General features: G+C 42.6%; 1 protein-coding gene across 1 annotated transcript; it reads right to left on the bottom strand.

Annotated features, from left to right (window-relative positions):
• Nucleotides 1-5899: 5899 nt before the first annotated feature.
• On the bottom strand, nt 5900-7261 carry LOC147861299 (uncharacterized). Its single transcript, XM_087323364.1, has one exon. The coding sequence runs from the start codon at nt 7244-7246 to the stop codon at nt 5900-5902; it is 1347 nt and encodes a 448-aa protein (XP_087179490.1). The 5' UTR covers nt 7247-7261.
• Between the last annotated feature and the right edge of the window lie 15227 nt (nt 7262-22488).

Here is a 22488-nt window from a genome sequence, read left to right as displayed (position 1 = left end):
CGAAATATTGGGTATCAATCTTTGACAGTTTGCCATAAGCTAGTTGGTTACAAGTTTTTTGTTGCCCAATCGTTGCCTGATACTGTCGTTCACTCCCATGGAGTCTGAAACGTTGGATGTATCTAGTAGCATTTATGTTGCTCGCAATAGTTCAAGTAAGAACTATTCCTTTTTGGGAAAAGATCATATTGAGATCCGGAAATTTGATGGATCTAATTTTGCTTTGTGGAAGAATCAGATGCGTGATGTATTGGTTCAAAGAAAGCAAACGAGGTCCCTAGGCGGCAAAGTGAAGAAGCCGAATGACATGGATGATGATGATTGGGAGGAACTTGATACCTTGACCATGTCCACTATAAGACTACACTTGGCGGATAGTGTCTACTTTACTGTTTTAGACAGCCAAAACTCCGAAGAACTTTGGAAAAAATTATGCAATACATATGAGAAGGAGACTGCAAGAAACAAGGTGTATTTGATGAGAAAGGTATATGACCTTCGTATGAAGGATACAGATAGTATTGTGTCTCATTTAAATCAGTTTGATGCATTATGGTCGCAATTGCAAGCTCAGAAAATGACCATGGATGATGAGCTGAAAGCTGTATTTTTGCTATGCACATTGCCTAGCTCATGGGACACATTTTCCACCGCTATTACTGCTAGTGTACCAAACGGTAAATTGGTGTAAAATGACATAAGTGGAGCACTATTGGGTGAAGAAATACGTAGGAAATCTATGGTTTCCTCACAAGTTGGAGATGCATATTATGTTCGAGATGCTGGTTATGGTAAAAACCAGCAACGTGGTAGAAGCCAAACCAGAAATAGTCATGAAAATCATTACAAGAGCAGAAGTAAGTCTAGGAAGAGACTTGTGGAATGCCATTATTGCCACAAGAAGGGTCATATTAAGAAAGACTGTTATGCCTTGAAGAACAAAGAAAAGGAAAAGAGTAAAACTCATGGTGATGGGCATGTTAAACAATTGGCTGGTTCATCATCTTCGCTGAAAATAGAGGAAATAAATGTTGCATGCGATGATGGTGTTGACATCTTGGTCATGGATGATGATGCTACCTATGTTGAGGCTAATATTGCTCATGCGTTTGCTCATACATGGTTGTTGGACTCTGGTGCTTCATTTCATGTGACTCCACATAGAGAGTGGTTCACACGATACGAAGCTAAATCACTTGGGACAGTCCAACTTGGAGATTCACATTAGTGTGATGTGATTGGCATCGGAGATTTCATGGTACAATTTTTTGATGGCTCTCAGTTTACCTTACAAAATGTATGCCATGTGCTTGAGCTAACTCGTAGCTTAATGTCTGGTGGACAACTTGATAACATTGGTTTTAAAGTGATTTTTGTTGCCCAGTCCTTTCGTATTACGAAAGGAAATATGGTTATTGCTAAAGGGAACAAAGTTGGTTCACTTTATCCTTTAGTTGTCCATCAAAAGGAGCATCTTTTGACAGTCACAGAACATCCTATGACTTGTATTTGGCATGGCCGTTTAGGTCACATGCCTCGTATTGGAATGGAAACATTATCACGTTTTGGCTATTTACCTATGTTATCATTTTCAAATTTTTCAGTTTGTGAGCATTGTCAATATGGTAAACAAACTAGAAGTGTGCATCAGAATATTAATTCTGATTCGTCTACTCAACCCTTGGATCTAGTTCATACGGATGTATGTGGCCCTATGCCTACCAAATCATTGGGTGGAGCTTTGTACTTTATTACATTTATTGATGATGCCACAAGAAAGGTTTGGGTGTATCCCATAAAACAAAAGGGTGATGTATACTCTACTTTTAGAAAATGGCTTGCCTTGGTTGAGACTGAAAAGGGTATAAAGCTTAAGGCTTACGTTCTGATAATGGAGGTGAGTATACCTCTCATGAGTTCAGAGATTTTTGTGATTCTAGAGGCATACGTAGAGAGTTTACTGCCCCTTACACTCCAGTACAAAATGGTGTGGCAGAAAGGATGAATAGAACCATCCAGGAATGGGTTGTTTCTATGTTGCATCATGCAAATCTGCCGCAAGGTTTTTGGCCTAAAGCAGTTCGAACAACAGTCCATGTGATAAATCTATCACCTAGCACTGCCAAAGGCTTGAAAGTGGCACAAGAGTTGTGGATAGGAAAAACCCCAAACTATGATCATCTTAGGGTATTTGGATGTGAAGCGTATGTTCATGTTCCAAAACAATTAAGGCAAAAACTAGATTTTAAGAGCAGGAAATGTATTTTCCTTGGCTATGGCGTAGATGGTCAACTTGGATATCGTTTGTGAGATCCTGAAACGCACACTATAGTCAGAAGTAGTGATGTCGTTTTCAATGAAAAGATTATGCATAAGCAGCCTATTAAGGAAGTGGAAGTGAGGAAAGTGACATTTCAGGATGTTATACCCTCTATTAGTGTGGAAAAGGATAACCCCACACCGATGCTGAACAGTAATGTTCACCCATATGAGGATGTTCAAAATGAGGATGCATGTGTACAACCTGAAAACAGTCCAACTCCGGTTCAGCAACCAATGAGACGATCTACTCGTGTCTCTAGGCCCACCTGCTAAGCTCACGGACTATGTGATGTTAACGAATGGTGGTGAACCCTCTTGTTATAAGGAAGCTATTTTGGCCATTGATCATGCTAAGTGGGAGCGTGCCATGCAAAATGAATTGGACAGCATTTATAAAAATCGTACTTGGGATCTAGTACGTTTGCCAAAGGACAGGAAAGCATTGCCATGCAAATGGGTATACAAGTACAAGTGTACATCTGATAATGCTTCCCCAAAGTATAAAGCACGCTTGGTTGCCAAAGGTTTCAAGCAAGAACATGGAATTGATTTTGATGAAACCTTTTCTCCTGTAGTTAAGATGACTGCATTGCGTATGTTGCTTTCATTGGCTGCAAATCAGAATTTGGAATTAGTCCAAATGGATGTGAAGACTGCCTTTTTACATGGGGACCTTGATGAGGATATTTATATGGAACAACCTGAAGGTCATGAAGTCTCGGGAAAAGAACATTTGGTACGTAAACTCAAGAAGAGTTTTTATGGGCTTAAGCAGTCCCCTAGGTTGTGGTAGCAAAAGTTTGATGCTTTTATGAAGACTCAAGGATATACTAGAAGTAATGAGGATGCATGTCTTTATACAAAAAACTGTTCAGATGGGAGTTTTATCACATTGTTGTTGGTAAAAACAAGGGTGAGTTATCCTCATTGAAGAAAAACTTGGGCCAGAATTTTGACATGAAGGATTTGGGAGATGCAAAACATATTCTTGGTATGCGTATTACTCGTGATAGGAGTAAGCGATGCATTTACTTGTCTCAAGCTGAGTACATATCGAAAGTGCTCAAGAGGTTTAATATGGAGAATGCAAAGTCGTTGAGCTCTCCATTACCTACATATGTAAAACTGAGCACATGTGATTGCCCCACATCTGATGAGGACAAGGAATTCATGTCCAAGGTTCCTTATCAATCCACAGTTGGGAGTCTTATGTATGCCATGGTGGCTACTAGACCAAACATTGCATTTGCAGTGGGAGCTGTAAGTCGATTCATGTAAAACCCTAGTAAGAAACACTTGGATGCAGTCAAGTTGATACTGAGATATCTGAGTGGCACTAAGGATAAGTGCCTTTGTTTAGGCAAAGGGGATGCCTCTATCATTGGATACACAGATTCAGATTATACCGTATGCGCTGACAATAGGAAATCTACTTCAGGATACATCTTTCAGATTATGGGAGGTGTTATTGCTTGGAGATCTCATCTTCAAGATTGTGTCACATTGTCAACAACAGAGGCTAAGTATGTTGCAGCCAGTGAGGCATGTATAGAAGTGGTGTGGCTGTCTCGATTAGCTAGTGACATGGGTATACCACAACATGTGCCCAAACTGTTTTGTGATAGTCAGAATGCCATTGCTTTGCCTAAGAATCTGGTATATCATGCGAAGACCAAACATATTGGAGTGTGATACCATTTTATTCAGGAATGCATAGCTAATGGTTATATTAGCCTTGAGAAGGTTGTTTCTCGCGAAAATGTTGCAGATGCATTGACCAAGGCCTTACCACAAGATGCATTGGAGCATTGTTATTACTTGATGGGAATTACTTAGTACCTTACGTTACACACTTGTCGTGTACATTGTGTAACATGCCCATCAGGTGGGAGGTCTAGGTCTAGGTCTTGTACAAGTCAACCTTCCATTATTTGTACTCCTAGTTTAGGCCTTTTAGTGGGAGATTGTTATACATGTATCCCCGATACATGGCAAGTGTGGAAAGGCCAAAACTAGTATTTCACTTAGTTGTGTGGGGAGAGAGAGAGAGTGAGTAGTGAGTGTGAGTGAGCGAGTGTCTGCTTCCTCTCTGTGTGTCGTTTTTCCCCTTTTCTCTCTGTTGCAGAGATTTACCCTCTTTATCTCTGTTGTAATCTCCACCCTATTGTATCAATTGAACCCCCTTTGTTGCTCACCCCCTATTCCTCTCGTGCATACTACAACTAAGAAGGAGCACCACTCCTTCTTCATCCTTCACTGTCCGTGCATTACAATCAAGAGCAGAACAGACAAATTGTCTCTTGATTTTTCTGTTCTATCGATTCACATCAGTGGCGGCTGGGGAGTGCCGTAGCGGGAGGAACTGATCGAAGATATCCCTCGTGATGATGGACGCGACATCACCATTATTCTGTTGGGCGTGACACGTGAGCACATGGTAAACGAGCAGAGCCGCAAGCGATGAGGCGGCCACAAACCCAACTCTCTTCTGCTGGTGCTCCATAGAATTAACAAGAGTGAATATGTTACAAACAATGATAGTGTGTGTAAGCTTGTGTTGTGAGTTAAGCCTCTCACAAAATGCACATTTAGAATGCAGTGAGTAGTGTAGGCAACTACTCAAGAAAAAGTAAGTCCTTATGGGTTTTCTGGTCAATATTGTTTGTTCCTCTCGGTCATGGTCTCTCTTTCCACAAAAGTTCCTCACAATTATCATCTCTTTTTATCTCTACATGTACCCCTCTTGTGACTCTACCTAGCTCTAAATGTATGATTGCTCAAACACAATCATAATTTCACATTGTTATTATGCTTCATATGGAGTGTTTTGTTTCTTTCCTTACAACACATTAACTACATTTTTAGGTACACACTTAATGTGTTGGCATATTCTCAAAAATAGATATTCACATTTGTTCATTCACATATGTAGATATTCTATGCGGTTTTATATTGTTTCCTTTATTTGATTGATTTGATGATTGAACCTCCTAGGAAGACCACCTTTTCGTTCGAGTCATTTGAGTTTTGTATGCTCTCCGCCTCATATATATGCCAAGGACGCAATACTTTAGTCTTCATGTTCTCCATCTTGTATTATGGACCTCTTAAAATTTTGAAAGCTGAATGCTAAATTTCTCATTTCTTCCTCGACTTTATTGGATCTCAATAGCGATAAGCCAAATATCGGCCACAAATTAAATCTTAAGCACGGAAATATGAAACAACTCTCAACCATAGTTCTAGCCATACGTCTCAAACGTGTCATACTCATACGTGAATATTCGTATCATACTCATACGTGAAATGGCTCCAAGTATGATTGGAATCCATTTGTCTATATTTATTTTTATTTTTATTTTTATTACTCTAAAAAAAATTAAAAAATATGAAAAATAAAAAATAATCAAGATTTTTATAAACAAAAATCAAGACCATAATTTCATTGAAAACTAACAAAATAGCATCCAAAATTCTAAACATGAACCAAAATTTATCCAAAGTTCAAACTTCAAACATGAACATTAACCTAGAAAGTAGCTCTAAATTCATAGTACTAATAGTTAATCTCATCTCTCTACTCTTGAGGTGCATTGTCAATGTTAACATCTTGCCCATCATCATCTTCTTCTTCGAAATCCTCATTAACCATAGTTGCATGTTGTCTTTGCAATACCAAAAGCCTATCATCATCTTCTTCTTTATTAATCATATCCAAAGTCACTTCTATACGGCATGAATCTCTTTCTTTGACTTTCTTTAATAGACGATGGTTTGTATGCAAGTATACCAGCTTCTCTATATGATCATGACTCAACCTATTTCTCCTCTTAGTGTGTATCAATGAAAAGGTACTCCAATTTCTCTCACATGGAGATGCACAAGTACCTTGAGAAAGCACTCGTATCGCAAGTTTACTTAAATTTGGGGTTTCTCCTCCAAATAATTCCCACCACTTAACACCTTCTTTCATTCTAGTAGGATCATTTGAAGGTGGAAGTTGAAAAATACCCTTCTCTTTAGTTTTATAAGCATGATACTCATCTAATAAATTACCTTGCATCTTAATGTCACCATTTGCATATCGCATAATGGTGTCTATCCAACTAGCATTCACCACATTATCAAAAACTTGAGAATTTTCCCACCAAATTGGATGTAAGAGATATCCAATTGCATGTAATGGTGAATGTAACATTTTGCATCTATCCATGCATAATCCTCTAATTTCATCAAGCAACATGTTATTGATTCCTTGCATTTTATTTATTTCTTCTACCATTCGTCGTGTACATTCATATATCAACCCCGTTGTTGCACCTTCTCTATCCGCCAATCGCAACACTTTTAAAATTGGTGAGCATATTTCCACTATCATCTTTACATTTGACCAAAAGGAAGCATTCAATATTATCGAAACTACTTCTTCTGCTTGTTGCGTTTTAGATCCCTTCCATTGGCACCATTCTTCGCTAACTACCATTCTTCTTAAACCACTATACACTCTATCATCCAACAAATTTGATAGCACAATGAAACTATAAGCAAACCTTGTAGTAGAAGGCTTCAACAATTCCTTTTTACTAAACTTGCGAAACATTGCAAGCACATATAGCTTTCTTGTGATGAACGTAGTAACCTTCATACCTAATCTCAAAGCATCATTAACCCAAGCACATTTTCCTATATCCTCAAACAACAAATCAAGGCAATGACATGTGCATCGAGTAAAAAATATCATGGGCCACTCTTTCTCTATCATATGTCCCGCTGCCACACAATTTGATGCATTATCCATGCATACTTGCATAACATTTGTTGGGCCAATTTCAAGAATGGTAGCTTTTAGAATATTAAAGATATACTCCCCCGTTTTACATTCTCCACTTGTATCCACAGACCTCAAAAACACTGAACCAAACATTGATGAAGCTAGAACATTAATTATGTTGGTAGACAGGTCCCTCCAGATGGGAAGGGAGAAGAACAGTGCCAACGAACAAACTCGGCCGAGGCCGACAGGCCGAGGGAGAAACGGTATGAACCGGATGGGGAGAACCCGACTGCGGAGAGTCGGATGGTGTAGGCCCGACTGCGGGAAGCCGGATGAGGAGTACCGGACTGCGGAGAGTCGGAGAGTCGGATGGTGTAGGCCCGACTGCGGAGAGCCGGATGAAGCCCATCAAGGCTACATTTGTAAATAGCCGAAAAGTCATATTAGTATAAATATGACTTAGAGCAAAGTTTTAGTATAGAGTATGATGTTATTATTATTCTTCCTTGTTGGTGCAAGAAGAAAAGAGCGCGTAACTGTACAGAGAGAGAGAGAGAGAGAGAGAGAGACGAGGTCGTTGCCTCTGTTGTAACCGCCGCCTGTGGCGAAGATCTGTGAGCACGAGGTCGTTGCCTCAGTGATCTCACTGTTGTATATTTCTGCATAGTGACAGTTTGCAGCTTGTGGGCTGCCATGGTTTTTCCCCCTATTTTGGGGTTTTCCACGTATACCTCCTGTGCACCATCTCTCTCCTTAATTTGTGTCGCGTTTTCATTACCTGTTTTTCTGTGTATGTAAAGAATCTCGGTTGTGGCCGAGCGTCGGACATAAGGAACGTCGAGTTCCCAACAACTGGTATCAGAGCGAAATCGACACAGAAAATGGACGAATCGTTTGGCGGCATGTTCAAGCTCACCGGCTCCAACTATTCAGTGTGGAAGTCGAAGATGAGGGACATGCTCGTGGTTAAAGACCTCTGGCTGCCGGTTCAGTTCGGGGACAAGAGACCGGACAAAATCGACGCCGCGATATGGGAGGTGATGCACATGAAGACAACGGCGTACATACGGTGCTTCATCGACATGAGCCTGTACAACAACTTCAATGAAGAGAGTAAGGCTCATGAGCTCTGGGAGAAGATCGGCACAATGTTCAAGAACAAAAATGCTGTCAATCATGCGTCGGTATTCCGGAAGCTTGTAAGACTCCGGTACCAAGATGGCCACAGCATGGCGGAGCATATGAATGCCTTCCAGGGGCTGATTCACCAGGCAACGTCACTGGAAGTACCTCTTGCCGGTTCCCTCCCGGATAGCTGGGAGACGTTAGTTGTTACTTTGGGCAACGCCGGGCCGGAAGGAAAACGGCTATCCCTAGCAAGAGTAAAATCGAGCTTGCTAGATGAGGAGGCTCGTCGGAAAGACAAAGATACGAGCTCCGACTCCAAAGCGCTCCTTACCGAATCGGAACGCGGAAGACAGAGAAACCGTAGTCCCCAGAACCGGGAGAAGTCGGGGACACGATCAAAGTCAAGGGGGAGGCCTACTTGCTTCTATTGCGGCAAGCCGGGACACTTCCAAAAGAACTGTCGGCATTTCCGTAAAGACAAGGAAACCGACGGTACCCATTCGAAGCTTACCCCGAACCGGAACGGTACAGACCGGAACGGTAAAGACCGGAGGGGGCCGGACCGGAAGGGAACGACGGCAATTGCGGCAAGTGAAGAGGAGTTGATGCTCATCACCGAGGAGAGTTAGATAAACCATGCCGGCGATGAGATGATCTGGGTGGTAGACTCCGGAGCGTCGTTCCACCTTACCCCGGACCGGAAATGCTTCTCATCCTACCCAGCCGGTGATCACGGCTGTGTCCGGATGGGGAATGAAGGAACATGCCAGATTGTCGGCATAGGAGACGTGTGGCTGACAACACCAACCGGATGCAAGTTGCTGTTGAAAGATGTCCGACACGTTCCGGAAGTTCGTCTGAACCTGATATCAGCCGGTCGGCTAGATGATGAAGGCTACACGGGTAGCATCCGGAACGGTGTCATGAAGTTCAGCAAAGGGAGCCTGATTGTGGCTCGGGCCCGGAAGGTAAACACACTGTACCTGATGAATACCCGGTTATGTCCGGAAGAAGTGAACGTGGCTTCCGACACTGCCGGTGAGCTGTGGCACAAGAGGCTATGTCACAGGAGTGAGAAGGGGATGAAGAGGCTTGCAGATGACAACCTCATTCCAGTGAAGAACGTGCACTTAGAGAAGTGCACTGATTGTCTGGCCGGTAAGCAGAACCGGACCTCCTTCCGACCAAGGCCACCGATGAGACGTAATGCACCACTGGAGTTGGTGCATACGGATGTTTGTCAAGTAGACACGAAGTCACATGCCGGAGCGCAGTACTTCGTGACGTTCATAGATGACCACAGCCGGAAGCTGTGGGCCACACCGCTGAAGACAAAGGATCAGGTGTTATCCGTCTTCAAAGAGCTCCACGCGAGAGTGGAAAGAGAAACCGGCCGGAAGCTGAAGGCGGTTCGAGCAGATAACGGAGGTGAGTACCGGGGGCAGTTCGAGGAGTACTGCCGCTCGAAGGGAATCCGGCTCGAATTTACCGTGCCGAAGACGCCGGAACTAAACGGACTGGCCAAGAGGATGAACCGGACCATAATGGAGAGGGTCCGGAGTATGCTAGCGCATGCAAAACTACCCAAGCAGTTTTGGGTTGAGGCACTGTCGACGGCGACATATGTGATAAACAGATCACCCTCAGTACCCTTGGACGGAGACACGCCACAGAGAGTATGGACCGGTAAGGAAGTGTCCTACCGGCATCTGAGGGTGTTCGGGTGTCTCGCGTACGTGCATGTAGCAAAGGACCGGAGAGGAAAGCTAGATCCAAAGACCCAGCCATGCATATTCCTCGGTTACGGTGACGATGAGTTCGGCTACCGAGTGTGGGACCCGGTCGACAAGAAGGTATTCCGGAGTCGAGATATTATCTTCATGGAGGACAAGACGCTCGCCGACTGGGAGTCGGAGAAGAAGATAGTGAACTCCGAGTCGACCGGTAAGGATAGACTCTACAATGAGCAGACCCAACCGGCTAGAGACCGGTTAGCACTCGAGGAACCAGCCGGTTACGGTGAGGATACCGAACCGGCAGAAGAAGAAGTAGAGGAAGCTGAGACCGGAACCAGTCAAGATCCCGAATCGGATTCGGATGAAGAGCAAATGGAGGAACCGATTACCGAAGCCCGAAGACGTAGATATCCTCTCAGAGAGAGAAGGGCGCCCCGGAGATTTCCGGATGCAGAGCATGTCCTGCTAACCGATGAGGGGGAGCCGGAAAGCTTCGAAGAAGCGAAGGATGACACCCACAGCCGAAAATGGTTAAGTGCCATGCAGGATGAGATGGATTCCCTGCATGAGAACCATACGTACGAATTGGTGGAGTTGCCGAAAGGAAAGCGGGCACTCCGAAACAAGTGGGTATTCAAGTTGAAACCGGGAGATGCCGGCAATCCCCCGAGATACAAAGCCAAGATCGTGGTGAAGGGGTTCCAACAGAAGAAGGGCGTGGACTTCGACGAAATATTCGCCCCGGTAGTAAAGATGACCTCCATCCGGACGGTGCTGAGTATAGCAGCAAGCATGGATCTCGAGGTAGAGCAGCTGGACGTGAAGACGGCATTCCTCCACGGCGACCTCGAAGAGGAAATCTACATGCAGCAACCGGAAGGATTTGTAGAGAAAGGGAAGGAGCACCTGGTATGCCGGTTGAAGAAGAGCCTGTACGGACTGAAGCAAGCTCCCCGGCAATGGTATCGGAAGTTCGACTCCTTCATGACCGATCAAGGGTACCACAAGACGCAGGCCGATCACTGCGTGTTTGTGAAGAAGTTCGAAGGAGGGGACTTCCTGATACTCCTCCTGTACGTGGATGACATGTTGATCGTCGGACGAGACCAAGGCAAAATACGGATGCTGAAGAAGGCTCTCAACCGGACCTTCTCAATGAAAGACCTGGGTCCGGCAAGACAGATGTTGGGGATGTACATCATTCGGGACCGGTCGGTGAAGCAACTATGGTTGTCACAGGAGAAGTATGTGACAAAGGTGCTTCACCAGTTCAACATGTCAGATGCAAAACCGGTCGGATCGACACTTCCGGTAAACTGCAAGTTGTCCGGCAAACAAAGCCCGAAGACAAAAGGAGAGAAGGCAGATATGATGAAGATTCCATATGCCTCTGCCGTCGGGAGCTTGATGTATGCAATGGTTTGTACCCGACCGGATATTGGATACGCAGTCGAAGTGGTGAGCCGGTTTATGAGCAATCCCGGCAAGGAGCATTGGAACGCGGTCAAGTGGATACTCCGGTATTTGAAGGGCACTTCAAATATGTGTCTCCGATTCGGCTCTAGAAAACCACAACTGGACGGTTTCACCGATTTGGACATGTCGGCTGATGTGGATACCAGCCGGTCTACATCCGGGTATGTGATGACATATGGAGGGGGAGCTGTTTCGTGGCAGTCGAGGCTGCAGAAAACGGTTGCATTGTCAACCACAGAGGCGGAGTACATGGCGGCTGTAGAAGCTGGCAAGGAAATATTATGGATGAAGGACTTCATCGGAGAGCTCGGTATCCGGCAAGAGGAATATCGACTCTACTGCGACAGTCAAAGTGCCATCCACCTTGCTAAGAATGCGGCCTACCATTCCCGGACGAAGCATATCCAGCAGAGGTATCACTGGATCCGGGAAAGAGTAGATGACCAGGAGTTCGCACTGACGAAGATCCACACGGCCGAGAACGGGTCCGATATGCTGACCAAAGTGCTAACACCCGACAAGTTGGACGCATGCCAGAAGAGGATCGGCCTGGAAAGACACCCCATGCCGGAGTGAAGGGGGAGTTTGTTGGTAGACAGGTCCCTCCGGATGGGAAGGGAGAAGAACAGTGCCGAAACGGTATGAACCGGATGGGGAGAACCCGACTGCGGAGAGTCGGATGGTGTAGGCCCGACTGCGGGAAGCCGGATGAGGAGTACCGGACTGCGGAGAGTCGGAGAGTCGGATGGTGAAGGCCCGACTGCGGAGAGCCGGATGAAGCCCATCAAGGCTACATTTGTAAATAGCCGAAAAGTCATATTAGTATAAATATGACTTAGGGCAAAGTTTTAGTATAGAGTATGATGTTATTATTATTCTTCCTTGTTGGTGCAAGAAGAAATAAGAGCGCGTAACTGTACAGAGAGAGAGAGAGAGAGAGAGAGAGAGAGAGACGAGGTCGTTGCCTCTGTTGTAACCGCCGCTTGTGGCGAAGATCTGTGAGCACGAGGTCGTTGCCTCAGTGATCTCACTGTTGTATATTTCTGCATAGTGACAGTTTGCAGCTTGTGGGCTGCCGTGGTTTTTCCCCCTATTTTGGGGTTTTCCACGTATACCTCCTGTGCACCATCTCTCTCCTTAATTTGTGTCGCGTTTTCATTACCTGTTTTTCTGTGTATGTAAAGAATCTCGGTTGTGGCCGAGCGTCGGACATAAGGAACGTCGAGTTCCCAACAAATTATTGGCCTATTTCTAGTATCTGACCAACCATCACTGACTATAGTGCATCCATATATTTTCCATTTCTCTTTGATGCATGAAAGTTTATCTTCAACAATTTTTACTTCTTCATCTAAGTGCCTCTTTCCCAATTGGAAAGAACTTGGTGGCTTATATGACGGACCAGCCTTTGCAATTGCTTGAACCATATCATGAAAAAAGGAACTATCAACCTTAAGATGTGGAATATCCTCTACAAAAAAGAATCTTCTCACTGATTCATCAGCATTTTTATTCAAACTTTTTTGCCAAGAGATTTGTAGGGATCCACTAGAATTCTCAATTGTCCTCTTCTTACATGATGAAGATGACATGTCAACTACAGATGCACAAGTAGATGGCACAACATTGGCATTAGATGTACTTATATCGACATTATTCTCACTTTCTGTAATAGAATTTTCATTAGCATTAATATTTTCATGAGCATCCACATCCGATACTAATTTTTGTATCTCATCTTTTATTGCTCCAGTGACTTTGCGGCATTTATCCACAACTTGTCCTTTTAGCCCCAAAAGATGGGCTTTAATTCGGTGTGGACCACCAGCAAACACGTGTTTGCAATATTTGCATTCATTTATATGCATTCCTTTATTGTTTCTCTTCACGATAGTAATGTGGTCCCATAAAAAGCTCTTTTGTTTGCCCATACTACAATCACATTAATTTATAAATCAACAATTTAGGAAGTGAGTTAACAAATCTACAATCACGTTGATATTAATATATAAAAGAACATTAGAAAACTACAATTACATTGATTTAATAAAACTACAATCCTTTTGAGGTGCTTTTCCTTCTCAGAGTTTATTAAGTTCTATTCGATTTCGGGCAACATTGCCTCAATATAATTCATTTCTATGTCACTTTCTATGTTACTTTCTATCTTATGTTTCAAATTTCAATATCAAAAATTTCTATGGCTAAAAGCCAAAAGGTTCAATGGTGATTATCTCTCTCCAAAGGCCAAATTTCAATTAGATGAAAACATGAACAACTAGTTAAATTCTCTACATTATTACGAATCCTATATGGCCAAGAGGTATTACTTTTCAGCACATTAAGACCTTCTCAATCCCATGCAAGACAAATCACAAACCTAAGACAAAGATGCATCATGCAATTTGTTGTTTCTCTTCCTCTTTCAATTATTCGATTAAAAAAACCAAAAAAATGGGTAGTGAAGGGGCGGGGAAGGGCGACATGTCTAGTTTTCTTATCCCTTGCATCCATTATTTGAAAAAAACATGCATTTGTAGTATGTACAACCTGAAATTAAAGCTGATTTGCACATACAAACATCCATAATTCCATAATCTCATTTAGTGTTTTATGAGTTCTTGGGTTTTTGTTAAGATTTTGAGGGTTTTTTCCCAAATTTTCGTTTTAGGGTTTGATCTCATGCTCATTGAATGATTTAACAATTGTATAGACATTAGAAATACATGAATTCAAGATAACAATTTACCTTTACGCTTCCAAGAAGAATCAAACGAGACAAATCGGTAAGGCGGCAGGTTGTAGGCGGCCCGCGGGTGAGCGGGAATCAGGATTCGGGATTCGGGATTCGGGATTCGGGATTTGTGAATCAGAAATTACAAATTAGAAATCAGCCTGTTCGTTTTGTCCTTCACAGAAATCTGATTTTCACTCAAAGCTCTCGATTCTCTTCACGATTTTCTCCTCACAGAAATCTGATTTTCACTCAAAGCTCTCGATTCTCTACGGTCGACTGAGGACTCTCGATTCTCAGACTCTCAAACTCTCAAACTCTCAGAGACTCAGACTCATCACTCGTCACTGCTCAGTGCTCAGTGCTCATAACGCAACGACGCATCAGAAAAAACCCCCCAAAAAAACCCAAAAAAAAAAAAAAAAAACCCAAACGAATATCGCGTATCATACGCGTACGTTTGCAAACATTCGCGTACGTCCAATAAATTGGACGTACGCGAATATTAGGAACTATGCTCTCAACTTGGGGAATATTTGTTGCATATGAAACTTTTGGGACAAATAATTTCATTATGGCATGCTTTTTGCTTAACTTCACTACATTTCCTCTTAATAGGTCAAGCTTTATCATTATACCATCATGTTTATTTACCGAGAATTTTTAATTTTAGTAATGTGACATTGTCAATGCAAATTATAAGCACAGTATTTTCACGTGGTCATTATTCTCTTTTTGTGATATGGTTTGCTTGTTTCTTTTGTTACTATTCACACACAAAGGCATACAAACACCATGTTTTCATGTACAATCTAAGTGGGCACGTATTGAAAATAGATATTAAGATTTATTTGTTCACATATTAGCATTTCGTTGCGAAATGTCCCTATGCCGATTGTATGAGTTTTTGTATATTTTATCCTTTAATTCAATTGCTTCATGTTGGTGCGTCCTAGAAAGACCACCTTTTTACTTGACTGATTTGATCGTCATATATATGTTGTCCACATGTTCTAGATGCCAAAGAAAAATGTGTAGTCCTCTTGTTCTCCTATTTCTTTAATAACACTTTTTTAACTATGAAAGAAAATTACATGCTCCTACGCGTCTTCTTGTTCAACATTTTGTTTCGCCTTCTTGACTAACTTTTAGTTTTGTAGCCCTCTTAAAATTATTATAAATTATATCAGATTCTTAGGAAATATGAAATAACCTCAATTTGGGCAATCAGTCTTGGATAAGCAAGATCCAAACACATTATCATTTTTCTTGTCATCATTAACAATTCCATCATAGGCGTGTGTTTGCTTAAGTTTACCATAATAATTCCTTAGTATAGAGCAAGCGTTATCACTACATGATCTTGTTTATACATTTAGAATTTAGAATTTTACTAGTGTGACATTGTGAATGTAAATTATAAACTCAAGTCTTTCACATTGTCATTTTTCTCTCTTTTGAAGTGTTTATTTCTTCCATTGCCATCAACATATAGACTTGCAAATGGTATGTTTTCATGTGCCCATACTTATAAAGATATATTAAAATTCATTCACATATACATAATGCAACTCATCCTTCACCATAGGCTATAGAAAACACATAACTAATGCACATAAAACAATCCTAAAGTTTTTATTTTTGTACCTTTCTTCAATTGCTCTTAGTCTGCCACAAACATACATATCTCCCAAAGCATTGCCAAGAACAGTTGCTCATGGCCACTTGCTGTTACCCGTAGGAGTTGTACAGGGCGGTATAAGGGTAAAACACGTTAAAGGGGTTGTTCGGTATGTGTAATGTATATGAGTGTGAAGATGAGTATGTGTGAGCACATGCACAATTATGGGCATGTGACAAGAGTGTAACGGTCTCTTTTGTAACGGTCATTATTTACAGTTACATTTTATAAACCCCTTATGGGGCATGTAATGGATAGGCATTTTTCCCTCTCATTTTGGTGTCTTTGTGTATTTGTCTTTCTCTCTCGTTCTCTCTCTAACTTAATCCCCTTGGGAGGGGGCTGAAGCCATTCTAGGCTTCACCCCCCACCCCAACAACACTTTTGGCATGCTCGAAAGGATGACCCTCCCTTGAGAAGAAGTCATGTTTCCCTCCCTTGCTCTCCCTATCCAACTAACGTCTCTCTCTCCCTCTCTGCATCTCTATGTGTGTATGTGTGTGTTGAGAAACATACAACTCAAAGTTTGGGCGCCATTGATTTCAAGCAAGTAAGGAAGTGTATGTAGCTAAAGAAAGCTAAACAGATCAAGGAAGCTGAGAGAAAGCATGTTTAGGAAGCAAGAAGAAGAGTTGAGATCCATGGCAGTTCCTTGTTCTAGAGATGCCATGGCAAAATATGTCCACAGTTAGGCCTCCCAACTCTATCTCTACAAGTTGTTGCAAGGTCCCAAAAAGAAGGTGCTTTAGACCTTTGGTCTGACAAAGATGGACCTGAACGTTTTTTAATCTCAAGCTCTTCACGGCTATGGCCTGTATCATCGCTCCCCACTCAATCTCTTTCTTCCCAACTCTTTGCCCCATCCCCCTTTTTACCCTTCTTCATTCATCATTCAATACTGCAGAAAACCCTAATCCTAAAAGCTAGACACACAGTTAGATCCTTCTCTTACGTTTTCCTTTTGTGACAAAACCCCTAATCCATTATCTTTTGTCCCTACTTGATCCCCTTGTGGTATTGTTGAACCTTAGCTAGCCTCCCCTTCTTGTTCCATTGCGAAGCTCTAGTCACTTGCTCTGCAACAGTCATCCCATCAATGTTATTTTTATAGATGTAGGACACGTTGTTATGCAAGTATGCGTGGTTGCTGTCAAGAAAGGTTAGTCGAAAGTGATGACTCATGCTTTTGACTGATCCCTAAGTGCAAGGGACTGAAGAATTTCTATTTGATGATCCCGAAGTTCAAATACAAGTACAAGATTGATGGCCATTCTGACGCAAGAGCATTACAAATTCTTACTAAGATTCTTACGAATTACCAAGATTTTTACTAATGTCTTCAAGGAGCCTAGCAAGACCAAGAATGCTAGTGAATGTATGGCTCGAGGTTGTGTTGTCCAGTGTGCTATGTCTTGAGTGAAAAGGATCTACCCTAACTCTAAAGGAGGAGGAACTTCTTTAGAGACTATCCTACAGCCTCGACAGACAGTCGGACGATCGAACGGACGAAGATAGTCAGCAGACAGCGACGGTCGGACAAACGTCCGAAAGCTGGTTGTCCGGGCAGACACAACCACGGAGAGGGACTGCCAACGACTGTGGAGACAGCCGAAGTACAACCGAAAGACTCCGACAGAGGTCCGACGACTGGCGAACGGTGACAGCCCGGCCGATGGCAACAGTCGAGAATGACCATGGTCGAGAGTACGGCTAAGCGATGGCCGGAAAACGACGGCCGAGAGACGCGAGGCCAAGAATATGGCCGAGATGCGTATCCCAGAATACGCCGAGATGCGTGGCCGAGATGCATGGCCCAGAATACGGCCGAGATGCACGGCCCAGAATACGGCTGAGGCGCGCGGCCGAGAGTACGGTCAAGATGCGTTTCCGAGGCGCACGACCAAGACATGGCCGAGAAACCGAGCATGGCCGAGATGCAGCCGAACGGTTGCCAATAGATGGCCACGGACAGAGCTGGCCAGCCGGTTGGACAGCGGACAACAGGGCAATAGAGGTGACGCACAGGTAGATGGAGACGGGCCAAAGATGGCCAATGGAAGAAGAAGAACCAAGAAGAGGAAACGAAGAAATGAGAAGATACGTGGAAGACAGAAGGATGCACAGAAAACAGAAGAAGAAAAAGGAAAAGAGGTGAACAAGATCGAAACGGGGGAGCAGGGGAAAGGAAGGGGAACAAAAGACAGATAGAAGAAGACCGATGCAGAGAAGAAAGAGAAAACATACGCAGAGAAGGTACGTAGAGAAAATGGAAAAAAAAAAAAGAAGAAAAAGAGGGGAAAAAATAAAAAAATAAAAAAATAGAAGAAATAGAAGGGCATTCTACACAATTTCATAAATGTAAGGGCAGAGAGGAAATTTTTCAATAATTCGAGGGCATGCCATCGGATTTTAGAAGCTCAAGGGCAAAAGAGGAAATTTTGAGAACTCAAGGGCATAAAATAAAATTCAAAAAAATTTGAGGGTAAAAACTTTAGAGACCAAGGGTAAAAATATACAAAGCTCAATTCACATGACGAAACCGAAAAATACACATACATGTAACAGAATCATGAAAGGCCCATGCCGCAATGAAGGAGCCAATTGGTGTGTGATCCAATTGAGCTGTCAGAACCAAGGATAAAAGATAGAGTGATGGAAGAAGGATAGAGAAGAATGGATGGATAAGATAGAGAAAGAAAGAGAATGGATACAAGATATGTAATGAGAGCTAAAGACTAGTGTTGATTCGAATTGATTTGAGAATACATGTATGCGCTTATTTATAGGTTCCTATAGAATAGCTTAGAGATTTCTAGAATGTTCTAGAATGTTCTAGACCTAGAATGCTCTAGGACATTCTAGAACATTCTAGAATAATCTAGAGTTTTTACAATAATCAATGTAATACAAGAAGTAGCTTTTATTGTTTCATATAACAATAAGCTATCTTAATGGGTGAGGTTTTCAAGTATGAATTACAAGGTTCGAGGTTCAAGTCCGGGTGACGCCATAATGGTCATGTGTTCATGACACTATCCCTCCTTCGAGAACACCGAGTGGAAGTCGGTGTTAACATTGTTGGGCCGGGCTTGTTTGGATAGTGACGATGGAAGTCGTTGACCAGAGCTTCAGCATTACAAACGTTATCGATGGGTTCCCAAGTGCAATCACTCGGAGGATAACCAAGCCAATCAACTAGATAATAAAGCTTATTGCACACAATCTTAGAATCGAGAATAACAGCTACCTCGTATTCGGGGCCGTCCACAAGTTGTACAGAAGGCGGTGGTGGCACGACACGATTAGGAATCAAAGAGGTGTGGCAAGGTTCCAAAAGAGAGCTATGAAAGACAGGGTGAAGCCGCATATGTGCAGGAAGGTTAAAACGAAATGTTGCATCATTAATCTGCGTCGTGATGACAAAAGGACCTAAGCGTTGATAGTCAAGCTTAGCACATGATCAGGTAGTCTTGATGTGACGACGAAGCAACCATACACGGTCACCAACCTTAAACGGAGACTTAAGACGATGTCGATCGGCATTGGTCTTATGGTGTGCTTGCGCTTTCTAAAGATGTGACGATAACTCGAACTGGATTTGTTGTAGTCGGTCTGGGTGATGCGCCGCACTGGGGTTTCGTGACACCTCGGGAAGATCTAGTATACACCATCAAGGGTGGTTGCCGGTGTAGGCAAAGAAAGGTGTAACTTTGGTAGAAGAGTGGACCGTGTTGTTGTATGCAAACTCGGCAAGATGTAAAATTTTACTCCAATCATCTTGTTGATAACTAATGAAACATTGAAGATATTGCTCGAGCGTTTGATTTGTGCGCTCTGTTTGTCTGTCAGTTTGTGGATGATAAGCCGAAGAGAGTTTGCAAGAGATTTTGAGGCCTGCCCATAGGTGCTTCCAAAAGTGTGAGATAAATTGAGGACCTCGATCACTAATAATATCATTCGGGAGACCATGATGGCGAAACACTTCACGCATAATGAGATCTGCAGTTTCTTCACTATTGATGGTCTTTACACATGGTACAAAATGTGCCATCTTGGTGAACCGATCCACTACTGTTAAAATAGTATCAAAGCCTTTGGAAGGTGGCAGATCCGTAATGAAATCCATAGAAATAGACTGCCATGGCTTGTTGGGAGGGGGTAATGGTTGTCGTAAGCCATAGGGGTGATGCCAGGGTATTTTGGCACGACAGCAGGTGTCACAAGTGCGAACATAATCTTCGACAAATTTTTGCAAGTGAGGCCACCAAAACGAACGTTTCACCAGCTCAATGGTCTTGGAAATACCAAAATGTCCAGCCATGGGGGCATCATGACAATGTTCCAACACTTGAAGTCAGGGTGATCCATCGGGGACGTAAAGGAGATTCTTGTAGAAGAGTAAACCATCTTGCCACTTGAAGTCCTGATAATGTTGAGATGACCCTGGCAATGTGCCGCTTCGGAGACGAAAATTGGCAGCATATGTTGAAGTTGGTTGATCACCTTGACGAAGTGTACGAATCTTGTTGATAACTGTTCTCGCCCCATCAGTATCTCCGAAACAAGCCTTAAATTCCTTGATAAATTCCTCGAAATTATTCAGTAGAGGAGAATTGGTCTCTAGCAATGGAGCAAACCACGACAACATTATGCCAGTCAATAAAGTGCCCACTAGCCCGACTCGTGATGCATCTGTTGGATAACGTGCGGGATGCATTTGAATCACCAACCATACTTGATTCAAAAAACCTCAGAAATGCGCCCTCGACCCATCAAATTTAGCTGGGAGGCTAATTTTGGGCTCCTTGATAAGTCCCTGACCTTCAACCCTTTGTTGTTGTAACACGACGATTGTCGACTCTAACTGTTGCACTCGTCGCGTGAACTCCTCTTGTTGTTGTTGCTTCTCTATAGTAACCTTTTGTAGGTCCCCAAGTAGACGTTGATTCTCTACTTCAAGAGATGCGAACTTGGATTTAAGGTTCTCCATTTCTGCAACAAGGGTGAGATATTCTTCTGAGTTAATGGCAACCATGGTTTCGGGATGGTTACAAAGGAGGATAAGAGAGAGAGAGAGAGAGAGAGAGAGAGAGAGAGAGAATTCAAATCAAACTGTCAGAACCAAGGATAAAAGATAGAGTGATGGAAGAAGGATAGAGAAGAATGGATGTATAGATACAAGATATGTAATGAGAGCTAAAGACTAGTGTTGATTCGAATTGATTTGAGAATACATGTATGCACTTATTTATAGGTTCCTATAGAATAGCTTAGAGATTTCTAGAATGTTCTAGAATGTTCTAGACCTAGAATGCTCTAGGACATTCTAGAACATTCTAGAATAATCTAGAGTTTTTACAATAATCAATGTAATACAAGAAGTAGCTTTTATTGTTTCATATAACAATAAGCTATCTTAATGGTTGAGGTTTTCAAGTATGAATTACAAGGTTCGAGGTTCAAGTCCGGGTGACGCCATAATGGTCATGTGTTCATGACATGAGCGACATGTTGACCGAATGAGAAGGTTCGTGTCAAGCTATGATCCGGTCGACGGATTTCCGACCGTTGAGACAACCTATGGAGTTCCAGTTGTTAAATAGTTTCCATAGCGAGTGGGTTCACCGTGCGATGCACTGTCCCACAAGCATGCCATGTGTTACCCGTAGGAGTTGTACGAGACGGTATAAGGGTAAAACACGTTGAAGGGGTTGTTCGGTATGTGTAATGTATATGAGTGTGAAGATGAGTATGTGTGAGCACATGCACATAATTGTGCATGTGACAAGAGTGTAACGGTCATTATTTACAGTTACATTTTATAAACCCCTTATGGGGCATGTAATGGATAGGCATTTTTCCCTCTCATTTTGGTGTCTTTGTGTATTTGTCTTTCTCTCTAGCTCTCTCTCTAACTTAATCCCCTTGGGAGGGGGGTGAAGCCATTCTAGGCTTCACGCCCCCCCCCCCCCCCCCCAACAACACTTGCCTCATGTCAATGGAGCAAATACCCAAAGATGTCGTTGATACGTCCAACGTATACAACGATTAAACATGAAGAAGACATTAGTCATTTCCCATCTCTTGCTTGCAAAAGACTACATTTGAATCACCCTTGATAACATCGTATTCTCCTTTTAGTGTATGCACCAAAGTGAACCAAATCGTCTTAGCTACATCTACAACATTCCATTGAATTTCCTAAAATATCATTCAACATCTATTAGTCTATAAAGCCCATAAGGCTATTGAACTAAGTGTCTCCCAAACCACCCCATTCTGTACTGAATTAATAGACATACATGGCGAACACTTCCTCAACATATTGACCCTTTGTATGTAATGCAAAGTTAACATTTTCTTTTTCATGATCTTCTAGCTCCCCCTTAATATCATCCCACATCATTGTCCCCCATTTATATACTCTAGTGCCATATACCACATGCAAGAGACGCAAAAACCTTCTCCAAATCAATTGAGCTACTATAAAAGACCAGTCTAATAAGTGATGCAATGACTAGTCTAATAAGTCCTTACAATACATCCAAGCCCTAATAGGAACCGCATAATGAACAATCAACCATCTAAATTGAATTTAGATCTTCTTTAGAATTTGCCTGGCCCATAGCCATTTCCA

Source organism: Azolla caroliniana, unplaced genomic scaffold (genome assembly GCF_043228905.1).
Source record: "Azolla caroliniana isolate FFs.n. ecotype wild unplaced genomic scaffold, voAzoCaro1.0.p SCAF_8, whole genome shotgun sequence".
NCBI lineage: Eukaryota > Viridiplantae > Streptophyta > Polypodiopsida > Salviniales > Salviniaceae > Azolla > Azolla caroliniana.
The sequence above is the reverse complement of the archived record's forward strand: the minus strand, read 5'-3'. Positions and strand labels throughout refer to the sequence as shown.